This window comes from Erythrolamprus reginae, chromosome 2 (genome assembly GCF_031021105.1).
Source record: "Erythrolamprus reginae isolate rEryReg1 chromosome 2, rEryReg1.hap1, whole genome shotgun sequence".
NCBI lineage: Eukaryota > Metazoa > Chordata > Lepidosauria > Squamata > Dipsadidae > Erythrolamprus > Erythrolamprus reginae.
This window is the reverse complement of record NC_091951.1, coordinates 226,068,860-226,081,743: the sequence shown is the minus strand read 5'-3', so window position 1 is coordinate 226,081,743 and position 12,884 is coordinate 226,068,860. Positions and strand designations below refer to the sequence as shown.

General features: G+C 39.8%; 1 protein-coding gene across 1 annotated transcript; it reads right to left on the bottom strand.

Annotated features, from left to right (window-relative positions):
• Positions 1 to 725: 725 nt before the first annotated feature.
• LOC139159515 (cationic trypsin-3-like) lies at positions 726 to 8,246 on the bottom strand. Its single transcript, XM_070736826.1, has 5 exons — positions 8,207 to 8,246; positions 5,802 to 5,970; positions 5,375 to 5,628; positions 2,395 to 2,531; positions 726 to 917 (listed from the first exon to the last, which is right to left on the bottom strand). The coding sequence occupies exons 1-5, from the start codon at positions 8,244 to 8,246 to the stop codon at positions 726 to 728; spliced, it is 792 nt and encodes a 263-aa protein (XP_070592927.1).
• Between the last annotated feature and the right edge of the window lie 4,638 nt (positions 8,247 to 12,884).

Here is a 12,884-nt window from a genome sequence, read left to right as displayed (position 1 = left end):
ATTAACTGTTTTACCAATAGATTTTGCTTATTAAAACCTTTGGAACAGCGTGAGTGGCTCTTTATTCCTGATAATTGACCCAACTGGACAGAACATCAGGTGCTGAACAAACTCTTCTGCCCAGACCTGTAAAATGTAATCATACCTCCGAGGGACCAATTCTTAGGATTGTCTCCAATCTAAGTTGCTACAAAAGAAATATACTGGTGTGAAATTAAAGGTAGGTGGATAACAAAGCAGGCCTTCCATGTGGCTGCTCTCAAACTATGGAATGTGGCTGACCCCTGCCATTTGCTTAACTCCTTTACTTCCTGGTATTCAGAAGCACATACAAGTCTGTTTTAAAGATATCTTTGATGTCTTGATACTTAAATGTTGCAGATTGGGTGATTATGTTTTATCTTTATATTGAGGTTAGCACACACCTTCTGGACTCAGTTAATTGCAACATTGTCATCATCATTGACATAATCTGTTATAGAACATTTTGTAATTCTTAGCAGTTCCATCTAAGGAGTGATTTTTACTAATTCTTCAGAGCTACTCTCATCATTTTGCCATCTTTGAATGTGATCATTTAAAAGGGATTAAAATTCATCTTGTTTAAAGACCAAGGTCTTTCCCCTCCACAAAAGAAAGATACCAATCACCAGGCTTGCTACTGCACAACATACTTTTTATTCATTTTTGCACATGTAATCTCTCTCTTCCCAATCAGTAAAATGTCATCTATAGGGGTGAAAAAGGGAACTTTCCAGACAGGAATTGTGGTTGGAACTGATGGTTTCTTGTATCCAGGAAATGTAGTTGCAAACTTTAGTGTATACACCAGGGAAGTCTTTCAGAGCACATCCTCTGCCCCAAGAGACAATTCCTTGGAGTTCCCCATTACAGACAACTGGACCACCAGAGTCACACTGAAAAGGAAATGATGAACATGTATTCAGTAAGGAGAATAGCAAATTTGCATTATCATTAATTTGTAGGCTCTTGTGGGTGGAGGAAGGCAACAGATTGCACAACATAAAAGATCTTCCAAGTGAAATTGGTTTAATACTAGTTGATATGAGGTGTCATAATTGCTACCAGGGTGGGATGAACATCTCAGAAATGCATATCTTTCTCATAAGAGCTTCCTAAAGGACAAGTCAGATTCAGTGTATGGTTCATAACATAATAAAAACTGGAGGTCAAGTGATTGACGTTGTTTCTTTGTTCATTACAAGCAGGCAGAGTTTGCAGAAATAACATATTATGTAGTGGGCTTCAGTAGGCAAGAAGCAGACCAGCATAGATGCAACAGCACTTATTGACTAAAACTGTAAGCTGAGGAATAGTAGGCAATGCCTGTAATTTTTACTCTGGGTCCACAGGGTCTTAACCAATCATAGTAGTTGAAAAGCCCACCCAAATATGAATGTTCAAAGTTTCCCTCCAAAACAGTTGGACCTTACAGTTAGGGTTATCTAAATGTTAGTTTCATGTTAGCATAAAACAGTTGGAGTTAACAGTTGGAGTCTTCTAAAGGTCAGTTTCACTTTGGCACAAAACAGTTGGAGTTAACAGTTGGAGTCTTCTAAAGGTCAGTTTCACTTTGGCACAAAACAGTTGGAGTTAACAGCTAGGGTCATCTAAAGCAGTGATTTTCAACCTTTTTTGAGATGTGGCACATTTTTACACTTACAAAATCCTGGGGCACACCACCAACCAAAATGACACAAAATGACACTCTAACACAGTATAGACATAACCAGCTGAGGCTGAGGCTTCATCTAGTGGTGGTAACATTTACCTCCAGTCCTGACCAGGATTAGAAATTGGGACCATGGGGAGGAGTAGCAGCTTCAACTACTCGCCGTGGCCACACAATGATAAGTGTGCAGCAGCCCCAGCAGGGACCTTCCTGGGTGTGGATGAGAGGCGGCCTGCAATTGGTTCATCGCTAGTGGTCGGGATGAATCCTAGAAGGTGATTGGTCAGTGAGCGTTCCCTGTGCCTCCCCTCTTCCGGTCGCTGATAGCTGGAGGGATTGTGAGGGGAATATTTATGTTTGGATAGAGGCGGCTGGCGGTGGGCCAGATAAATGGCCTCCTCAGCCATTGTTTGGGGACCCATGTTTAATTTCCCCACGGCACACCTGACCATGTCTCATGGCACACTAGTGTGCCACGGCACACTGGTTGAAAAACACTGATGTAAAGGTTTAGCAGGTCTTAACACAACTATATATATTTAATATATAACACAAATCCTGAATGTAAGGGTCTCTCCCCAACTACCACCTTGTTATTATATTCCCATGCCTAACATTAGCTAACCATGTACTTAATTTATACAGCAGGAGATTTTTGAGCACCATTTGAAATATATGCTAATAGTAGAGGAAAGATTTACCTGGCAAGAGTCTTTTCCACCTTCCAGGAATCCTGCACAAAACATATTGTTGGTGATTTGCCCTGGATAAGCCCCAGTGCACTCAGTCTGAGAAAGTACAGGGACATTCAAGCACTGTAGGAGATCTGGATACTTTTCTGTGGGAAAGATCAAAGAGGCCGTGCTCATTTTCAGAAGTAAATATTAGACATGCGCTAGAAGTTTTCTACAGAGCAATAATAGAAAAGAAGAATCTCTATAAACCTCTATTATGTAATTGCCATAAGGATGCCAATCATTCTTTCCTTCACAGGAAAAAATGTTCCAGTTGCCCAAATTTTGGACTTAAGGCAAGTTCTGAGTTTCTAATGGGAATGCAGGTAGATTATTATTATTATTATTACTATTATTATTATTATTATTATTATTATTATTATTATTAATTGGATTTGTTTGCCGCCCCTCTCCACAGACTCGGGGCGGCTAACAACAGTGGTAAAACAACATGAACAATCCAATTAATAAAAACAACTAAAAAACCCTTATTATAAAAAAACCAAACATACACACAAACATACCATGCATAACTTGTAATAGCCTAGGGGGAAAGGATAACTTAACTTCCCCATTAAGTAATTTGTGAAAGACAAGGAGGGTGGGGGTAGTTCTAATCTCTGGGGGGAGTTGGTTCCAGAGGGCCAGGGCCACCACAGAGAAGGCTCTTCCCCTGGGGCCCGCCAAACGACATTGTTTGGTCGATGGGACCCGGAGAAGGCCAACTCTGTGGGACCTTATCGGCCGCTGGGATTTGTGCGGTAGAAGGCGGTTCCGGATGTATTCTGGCCCAATGCCATGTAGGGCTTTAAAGGTCATTACCAACACTTTGAATTGTGACCGGAAACTGATCGTCAGCCAGTGCAAGCCACGGAGTGTTGCAGAAACGTGGGCGAATCTAGGAAGCCCCACGATGGCTCTCACGGCCGCATTCTGCACGATCTGAAGTTTCCGAACACTTTTCAAAGGTAGCCCCATGTAGAGATCTCCTCTTATGGCCACAACTGAGGTGAAAATTTATGTTGCTAAATATGACAGTTTTTAAGTAAAGTTTGCCTCATTTTACCACTGTACTTGCCACAGTTGGTAAGTGAATCATTGCAGTTGTTATGTTAGCAACACTAACTAACTAGCCCCTCTGCTGTTTAATCTCTGTAAATCCACTTGCGGCCCAGTTAAACCAATTAGAGCCCCATCCCCTAAACTATCTAATAGACATATTGCATGTCGTATTGCAGATGATATAGCACTTTAATCACAAATCCAAATTGGACTTAAATGAGCCTTGAACGCTCTGGTTTGTTACTGCACTGAATAGGCCTTTAAAATCAATTATAGCAAAACACAGATTATGATCTTTGCAAAAAGACTTAAATTGCAAATTGGAAGATAAATGGCCCAAACTTCAAGCAAGTCATATCCTTTAAATATCTGGTTTCCCATAACTCTACTAAATGTAGTGAACATCTAAACCATGTCATCAAGAATTTTCCCACCACCACCAAAAACCCCCCAGCGGTTGCAATTCAATCTTTTTATTTTTCTAGGGGATTGTAGTATTTTCCAGTAGCACTGAAGTTATATTCAGCTAAGGATCACACATAATTACATTGGGTGCTTAGCTGGGAACTTACTCCTCTTTTACTTCTCTGCAAAGGGTGCAATCCAAATTTCTAAGAACCCTACTTCAGGTTCTACACTGTGTCCCAAATGTAGTACTATGGAGGGAGGGAGAACTAACCAAAATTGAAATAGGTGTATGGATTTATATTTTTGCACATTTCTTAAAACTATTCTTTTTCCTTACAGGTTTGTGTTCTCTTCTTGTAGAAGACAATTTCATATCAGTATGGTTTAGGACCATCTAAAAAACCTTCAATATCCTGGTTTCTCCAGGGAAGCGATTCTAAGATGGGGTATGAGTGTGCACTTGGTGGATTTAAACAATGTACAGTGTTACCTTGGTATTCAGCTGCCTTGAAACTCATTGAATTTTATACTCAATGCATATTGAGGTGAAAATTGTGTCCCAGTACTCATTGTTTGTTTGGTACTAATACACAAGCTAGAACTGTATTATTCTGCTATTTTTTATTTTTTACTATTATTATTGTTTTAATGCTTTTATTTGCTAGTCTATGACTGTAATAAAGATTGTTTCATTTAGTAACAGTTTTTAAATGCATCTGGTTTCTCCATTAGCTTGTCGCAAGATTGCCAAAGGTGACCTTAGGACACCACAACCATAATTAAAACATGCAAATTGCCAAGCATCCAAATTTTGAACACATAAAAAGAGGGACGTATTATGGCTGAAAGGATGAAAAAGTCACAGGTCACTTTTTTCAATGTTGTAATTTTGAAGGATCACTAAACAGATGGTTGTAAGGTAAAGACTACCTGTATATTGTTTTACTTGACATAGTGATATTCTCCGGGACCACCTTCTGCCGCACGAATCCCAGCGACCAGTTAGGTCCCACAGAGTGGATCTTCTCCGGGTCCCGTCAACTAAAGAATGTCATTTGGCGGGACCCAGGGGAAGAGCCTTCTCTGTGGCGGCCCCGACCCTTTGGAACCAACTCCCCCCAGATATCAGAGTTGCCCCCACCCCCCTTGCCTTTCGTAAAGTTCTTAAGACCCATCTCTGTTGTCAGGCATGGGGGAACTGACACATCTCCCCCGGGCTTATACAGTTTATACATGGAATGTTTGTGTGTGTGTTTGCTTTTAATAATGGGTTTTTTAGTATTTTTTAAATTATTAGATTTGTTTTTTATATTGTTCTTGTTATTGTTGTGAGCCGCCCCGAGTCTACGGAGAGGGGTGGCATACAAATCTAATAAATAAATTAAATAAATAAATAAATAGACTTTGAAGGGAAATGCATGCCAAAAACAAATTTCTATTAGCAATTCACCCTCTGTAACCAATAACGCAGACTCACCGCCACTGCTGAGGGTGTTGCCCCAGCCAGAGACTAAACACATTTCTCCGGTGGATGGACAGCGGGTTGGTAGATGGATTGCTGAAACACGGGAATTGAGACTGGCTGGTCTGGATAGTTTGATGAGCATGATGTCATTATCCCAAGTTTTGGGGTTGTATTCGGGATGGAGAATGATTTTGGCTTCATCAATGTGCTGCTCAGAACCATCATCTTGGGTCAAACTGTGTTCCCCAAGTCTCACTTGGATTTGGCTGAATTGAAACAAGAAACAGAGATTTTGGTCATAACTATCTTTAATCTTCAGTAACTCAAAAGCCAGGCCCACTAATACTGCTGCTCCCAGAGGCATCCTGTTGAGCAGAATGGCTGAATCCTGAAAAAGATGGCGATGTTCCAAATAAAATAAGAACACATTATTACTTACGAATTATAGCAGTGAGCAGCTGAAACTACCCATTGGTTGTTTATAATGGAGCCCCCACAGATATGTTGCCCGAGGATACTCAAGGAGACCTGGTAGGGGACGGAATGTTTTTGGCAGGTGTAGCCACCCACAATCTTATCATCGTCTTCATCATCGATGGGGAAGGCAACTGGATAATGAAAATATTTAGAGAAGATTTCATACTGGGTGAAACAGGAACCAAATATTCACCACTTTTTAGCAGTAGGGATCCATGAAATCTTTGGTGAACTTTCAGGGGTGCCCATTATGAGATATTCATCTTATTCATATAAGCCACAAGATGGCCAGTAAGCCAATTTTATATGAGTGATACACACACACATACACGTATGTATGCATGTATCACACACACATGTGTATTTGTGAGTGTGTGTGTGGATGTGGATGTATAACTCAGAATGCTATTCCTTTTCTGGGTAAGCAGCATTGTGAAATAAGAAGAAAAACAATGGGAGATTATATCAGGAGGAAGGAAGAGAGGTAGGAGAGAAAAAAGTTGGAAATAATAGAAAATTAAATCTATCCAAATGTAAATATATTTACATTCACTATACCTCTCTTAACTACTAAAACATCCTAATGCCCACCATATTTCTATACATTTGCCAAACTTCAAACTCATTTTTGAAATTTCATAAACTCTATCCAACCATAAGTCTCTCCATCTTTCCCTTCTGTTCAACCTTCTCACTCCTCCTTCATATACTGTATTTGCTTTGCAGATTGATCCTCGTTTATGAAGGGATTGATAATTTTTTGGCTATAGTTAGAAGGGTTCATATGATGGGATCTTCATTCCATTCAGACAAGCGATGGAGGGCAGTCATATGAGCAAGGAGGGACGGTGAAAGGGAAGGAGAGAGGAATATAGGAAGTAATAGAAAAGATAATCTATCCAAACGTAGATACTTTTACATTTACTATACTTTTCTTAACTACTAAACCATCCTAATGTTCACCATATTTCTGCACCAGTCTGCCATTGTGTTTGGTCTGGTCAGTCTCTTTTTATTTTATTATAGAAACCCTATAAGTTTCCCATTCTTCCTTCAACTCTTAGATACCTCCAAATGTTCAGTTTCAATGCCCCACATGCTTACACATTTTCACTTCTTTTAAGAAACTTGAACTTCTTTCAAATAGGCCATATTTATTTCTTTATTAGATTTGTATGCCGCTCCTCTCTGTAGACTCAGGGTGGCTCACAACACAATAAAACAGTTCACGACAAATCTAATAATTTATAGTTTAAAATTTAAAATAGTTAAAAAACCCCATTTTTAAGCAAACATACCTACAAACATACCATACATAAATTATATAGGCCCGGGGGAGATATCTCAGTTCCCCCATGCCTGATGACAAAGGTGGGTTTTAAGGAGTTTACGAAAGGCAAGGAGGGTAGGGGCAGTTCTAATCTCTGGGGGGAGCCTCTGTGGGGCCGCCACAGAGAAGGCTCTTCCCCTGGGGCCCACCAACGGACATTGTTTAGTTGACGGGACCCGGAGAAGGCCCACTCTGTGGGACCTAATCGGTCGCTGAGATTCGTGCAGCAGAAGGCAGACTCGGAGATATATTCATAAAACCCAATAAAGAATAAGAAATAATAAACCAGACTTTTCTCTATTAAGTGAAGAGAACCACAAAATCAACTTGAAAGAAGAGCAAAAAATGCCACCTGTCTTCACGTCAACTGAGACACTGCCCTTATTTCGTGTCCCATTGACAAAAGCCTGATTTGAAATATGGGAAGATATACATATGGCATATTTCCATTTCCTTAGAGATACTGAATCCCCACCCCCAAAGGATTGTACAATTGGGTGATCTGCAGCCCTGGGAAAAGACAGGTCTGATTTCAGGAGTCATAGACTGCCCCATAAAGTGACATCTTTATGCCTTCATGTTCAAAGTACTGCACAGCCCTCAATCAAAGATCCTTTGAATAGCTTCTCTCTTTTATGGAATTGTTTGTATTCTGCAAGAACATGGAATTGATAAAGATTTGAGTTTCAAGTTATGGATAATCTTTAAGAATATTTGAGAGATTGAGACGAGGGTTTGTCTCTTGTCATTGTCTACAACCCTTTTTTCTCCACTTGGAGTTATTACTGGGAATAAGTTACGTTAGTCCACAAACTGTGTAGAATAGTTGAGCAGCTTCATTTGAAACATTAACTTTCCTTGGCTATTTCATCCATAAAGACACCTGGTTCAAAATTAATGATATTTTCCCCACCTTTACAAGTTCAGCCCTGAATTGTTATAAAATGTTCTCCAGTTTGCTCTTCAAATTCTAGTTGAAAATCTACAGAGGTCTCTTTCCAATCTCAGAACTTGTTCTGAGGAAATGATTGACTTACCAGCTGCTCCCAAGAATGCTATCAGCCAAATGAACTTCATGTTGCCTTCCTTCTTCAGAGTGGCAGACTAGGGGAGCTGTTGCACATATTTATGTTGTGGAGCCTAGGTCCTTGCTCCAAGGACTCAATCGGAAGCAAAAATACGCAACGGAAAATATAAACTTTGTTACTTCAGTCAATAACAGGTGGAGAGGCAAGATGAAATTCACATGAGTTTCCCGCTTACCCGATCCATGCAACCATTTAATAGTGTCATTCTTAGATCAATACTGTGGATATTGAATTTATCATACGAAAGGTTAAATATTTTATCCTTGCAGGTAAGTAAATATTATTTCTATGAAGTGGAAAAAATTTGTAATAATGTTATCATTATCATTTCGAAGGTTCCTGGGTCTTGTTGGATGACACTGCTTAGACCAGAATGTGGGTGAAAAAGTATATTGAACATGGTCAGTTAACATTTTAACATTTCAGTTAGAAACAGAAACTGAGAATATTTCTCTCAGAACTAATATTAGTCTAACTTCTGGTTTTGGTCATATCTTTGCTTAAATTTTATTTTATTTATTTATTTATTAAGCACGTATTGGTAGTATACAAAGATATAACAATATTTATATACATGATACTAGTAAGAGATAAACATTAGGACAGGGGGCGGTAGGCAAGCTGGTGCACTTATGCACATCCTTACTGACCGCTTAGGAATTGGGAGAGGGCAACAGTGAATAGTCTAAGGGTAAAGTTCTGGGAGTTAGGTGATGATACTACAGAGTCAGGTAGTGAGTTCCATGCATTAACTACTAGGTTACTAAAGTCGTATTTCTTGCAGTCGAGTTTGGAGCAGTTTACTTTAAGTTTGTATCTGTTGTATGCTCATGCATTGTTGTGATTGAAGCTGAAGTAGTGACAGGAAGGATGTTGTGGCAGATGATTTTATGGGCTATGCTTAGGTCATGTTTAAAGTGACATAGTTCTAAGCTTTCTAAACCTAGGATTGTAAATTTAGTTGCGTAGGGTATTCTGTTGCCAGTGGAGGAGTGGAGGCCTCTTCTAGTAAAGTATCTCTGGACATTTTCTAAAGTGTTTATGTCCAAAATGCAGTGTGGGTTCCAGACAGATGAGTTGTATTCAAGGATTGGTCTGGTGAATTTTTGTATGCTTTAGTTAGTAGCGTGAGCTTATCGGATTACTGGATTACAGAAGCTATATAGGATTAGGTTAACAACTCCTGAAGCCTTTTTGGTGATATTGTTGCAGTGGGCTTTGGCACTTAGGTCATTTGATATGAGTATTCCAAGGTCTTTTACAGAGTGAGGGTTGTCTGTAAGTTCTTGTTTATTCAGTTACATCATTGGTGAAGGGAACGCAGTTGCTTGTAATGTGATCAGAAAGGTTATTTATATACAGTATGAAGAGTGGTCCTAGTACACTTGAGATACGCCGCTATTAACCAGAACAGGATTAGATATGGCATTCCTATTTTGACAACGTGTTATCAGTTATCCAGCCATGTAGGGATTCTGAGATGCCATAGGATTTCAATTTTGGAAGTAGTTTGTCATGAATCACTGAGTCAAAGGCTTTACAAAATTCAGTGTAAATTGCATCTATTTATTTGCCCTGATCAAGATATGTAGTCCATGAAGGAGTTGCTGGTTACAAGATAATTTGTTTCTGAAACCAAATTGGTTGTTAGAGAATAGGTTGTTAGATGGCGAGATATCTAGATTGCAGTCCTTAGTTTGTAGCTTGCAGTCAGAGGTGGAAAGATTGTCCCAGCCACGTGCTGTAATGCAACCATGTGTCCAGCCTCCACTTCCACAGCGCCCCCCGAGGAGGAGGGCTGTGTGGACAACTGTCGGTTCAGGAAGATTGCGTGCAGTTGAGCAAAAACATAGCAATTTTGGTCTCTCTGTATCGAATTCCTATAATGTTCTTGCGGATTTAAATAATAAGGATGTTGGAGATATTAGCAAGGCCCCTCAGGCAGAGAATGAGGGGATATTCAAAGGGGAAGTTGTCGTAAATGTCACCAAACCATCAAGTGCAGTTAGTAGAAATAAAAAGAGGACACATTTTCTTGTGGGTGATTCGACTGTTAGAGGTGTTGATTTGGGACAGAGTAAGGACGTGGTGAAGGTGCTGAGGTGTCTCCCAGGGGCCACTGCCAGCAGGGACAGGAGGCGGATTACAAACATTGTCAAGGCTGTGAGTAAAGGTAATAACATTGATGTGGTGGTGCATCTTGGCACAAATGATTTGTCCCAGAGAAATGTCAATGTAGTAAAAAGAGATTTTCAATGTCTAAGTGTGGAGCTGGGTAAAATAACAGATTCAGTGACTTTCTCAGAGGTGTTACCGGTTTGTGGCCAAGAGGATAAAACAATGTGTATCAGAGAGTTTAATGTGTGGTTAAGGCAGTGGTGTAAAGCTGAAGGTTTTGGCTATGTAAGTCATGATGTCAGTAGGTGGTCTAATAGGGAGTTGTTTAAGAGGGATGGTTTGCATCCATCATACAGAGGTACCCAGGTACTCGGTGAGGAATTCAGAACTTTTTTGGACAGGCATTTAAACTAGGTAAAGGGGACAGAGATGTAACTGATGTGGGTGATTTCTGTCCCCGACCAATGAGGATAAAGCAGTTTTTGGAAGCTTATGAAAAGGGAGCTGCAAATAAAATAGATGTAGTTGTTGATGATAAGGGGCAAACTAATAATGAAAATAATGTTCTTCGGGTAATGTGCACGAATGCTCGAAGCTTGAGCAACAAGCTCTGTGAATTAATGGCCATAATATCTAGAGATAATTTGGACCTGGTTGCCATAACTGAGACATGGTTTAAGGATTCTAATGAATGGGAAATATTCATACCAGGATATACACTGTATAGGAAGGATAGAATAGAGAGAAGGGGAGGTGGAGTAGCCATTTATATTAAAGAAAGTCTAAAAACAACACTAATTCAAAATACATGTCAAGATCTAGAGACTCTCTGGATTTGCATGCAAAATAAAGAAGGTTCTGTCATTAGAATTGGGGTGATCTATAGGCCTCCAGGGCAATCCGAGGAATATGACAACAAGATGGTGGATGAAATTACCCAAATGGCAGTAAAGGGAGATATTGTGGTTATGGGTGATTTCAACATGCCTGATGTTGACTGGAATATCCCCAGTGCCCTTACATGCAAAAGTAATAATATAGTAGAGGCCTTTACAGGAGCAGCTCTGGCACAGCTGGTTAAGACACCAACTAGAGGGGAGAATATTCTAGATTTAGTTTTTACGAATGGGAATTGGGTTTCAGATGTCAAGGTGGGAGAAAATTTAGGTTGCAGTGACCATCTATGTTTGTGGTTTGATGTAAAAACTCATTGTGAGCAATCCTATAATGCAACCAAAGTATTGGATTTCAGAAAAACAAATTTTAATGCAATGGGGGAATATTTAGATAATGAATTAAAGGGGAAGGATAAAATGGCAGGAGCGAGCACCCAGTGGACTGTATTAAAAAAGGCCATCTTAAAAGCCACTGGGCTATATGTAAGACAAATAACTAAAGGTAAAAGGAAGACGAAACCGCTATGGTTTAGCAATGATGTAAGGGCTATAGTCAATGAAAAAAAGGCTGCCTATAGGAGGTATAAAGAGTCTGGAAATATAGCTGATAGGGAGGTGTATAAAATGAGACAGAAGGAGGCGAAACAGATAATATATGCTGCTAAAGCCTCAAAAGAGGAAGAAATTGCCAAATCTGTAAAGAAGGGGGATAAAACCTTCTTCAGATATATTAGTGATAAGAAGAAGAAAAACTGCGGCATCACGAAGCTTAGTACTGGGAATAATACATGCATTAATGGGAATAAGGAGATCGCTGACCATTTCAATAGCTACTTCTGTTCAGTTTTCTCAAAAGACACCTTACAAAATAATACTATAGAGGCATATAGCATTGCTTCCAGCTGTACAGATTCAGCTCCAGTGATCTTAGAAGCCAATGTCTTAGAAGAACTTGAACGATTAAAGATAAATAAGGCAATGGGTCCAGATGGCATCCACCCCAGAGTTCTTAAAGAACTCAAATCTGTCATTGCTACCCCCCTGACTGATTTGTTTAACCGATCCTTGTTAACAGGAGATGTTCCTGAGGATTGGAGAATGGCCAGTGTTGTGCCTATCCACAAGAAGGGCAGTAGAGAAGAAGCTGGTAACTACAGGCCAGTTAGCTTGACATCAGTTGTAGTTAAAATGATGGCGACTCTACTCAAAAAGAGGATAAATCAGCACCTAAAAAACAATAACTTATTGGACCCAAATCAGCATGGCTTTACTGAAGGCAAATCATGTCAGACTAATCTCATTGATTTCTTTGACTATGTCACAAAGGTGTTGGATGAAGGTGGTGCCGTGGATATTGCCTACCTGGACTTCAGCAAACCCTTTGATATGGTTCCACATAAAGAGCTGATAGATAAATTAGTGAAGATTGGACTTAATCCCTGGATAGTTCAATGGATTTGCAGCTGGCTGAAGCGTAGACATCAGAGAGTTATTGTTAATGGAGAGTATTCTGAGCAGAGTCAGGTTACAAGCGGCGTGCCACAAGGGTCTGTTCTGGGTCCTATTCTTTTTAATATGTTTGTGAGTGACATAGGGGAAGGTTTGGTAGGGAA

Coding starts and splice junctions, on each gene's coding strand:
- LOC139159515 (XM_070736826.1), bottom strand. CDS start 8,246: ATGAAGTTCATTTGGCTGATAGCATTCTTGGGAGCAGCTG. Junction 2,532..5,374: donor CAACACCCTCAGCAGTGGCG/GTGAGTCTGCGT, acceptor TCTTTCCCACAG/AAAAGTATCCAGATCTCCTA. Junction 918..2,394: donor GTGGAAAAGACTCTTGCCAG/GTAAATCTTTCC, acceptor TTTCCTTTTCAG/TGTGACTCTGGTGGTCCAGT.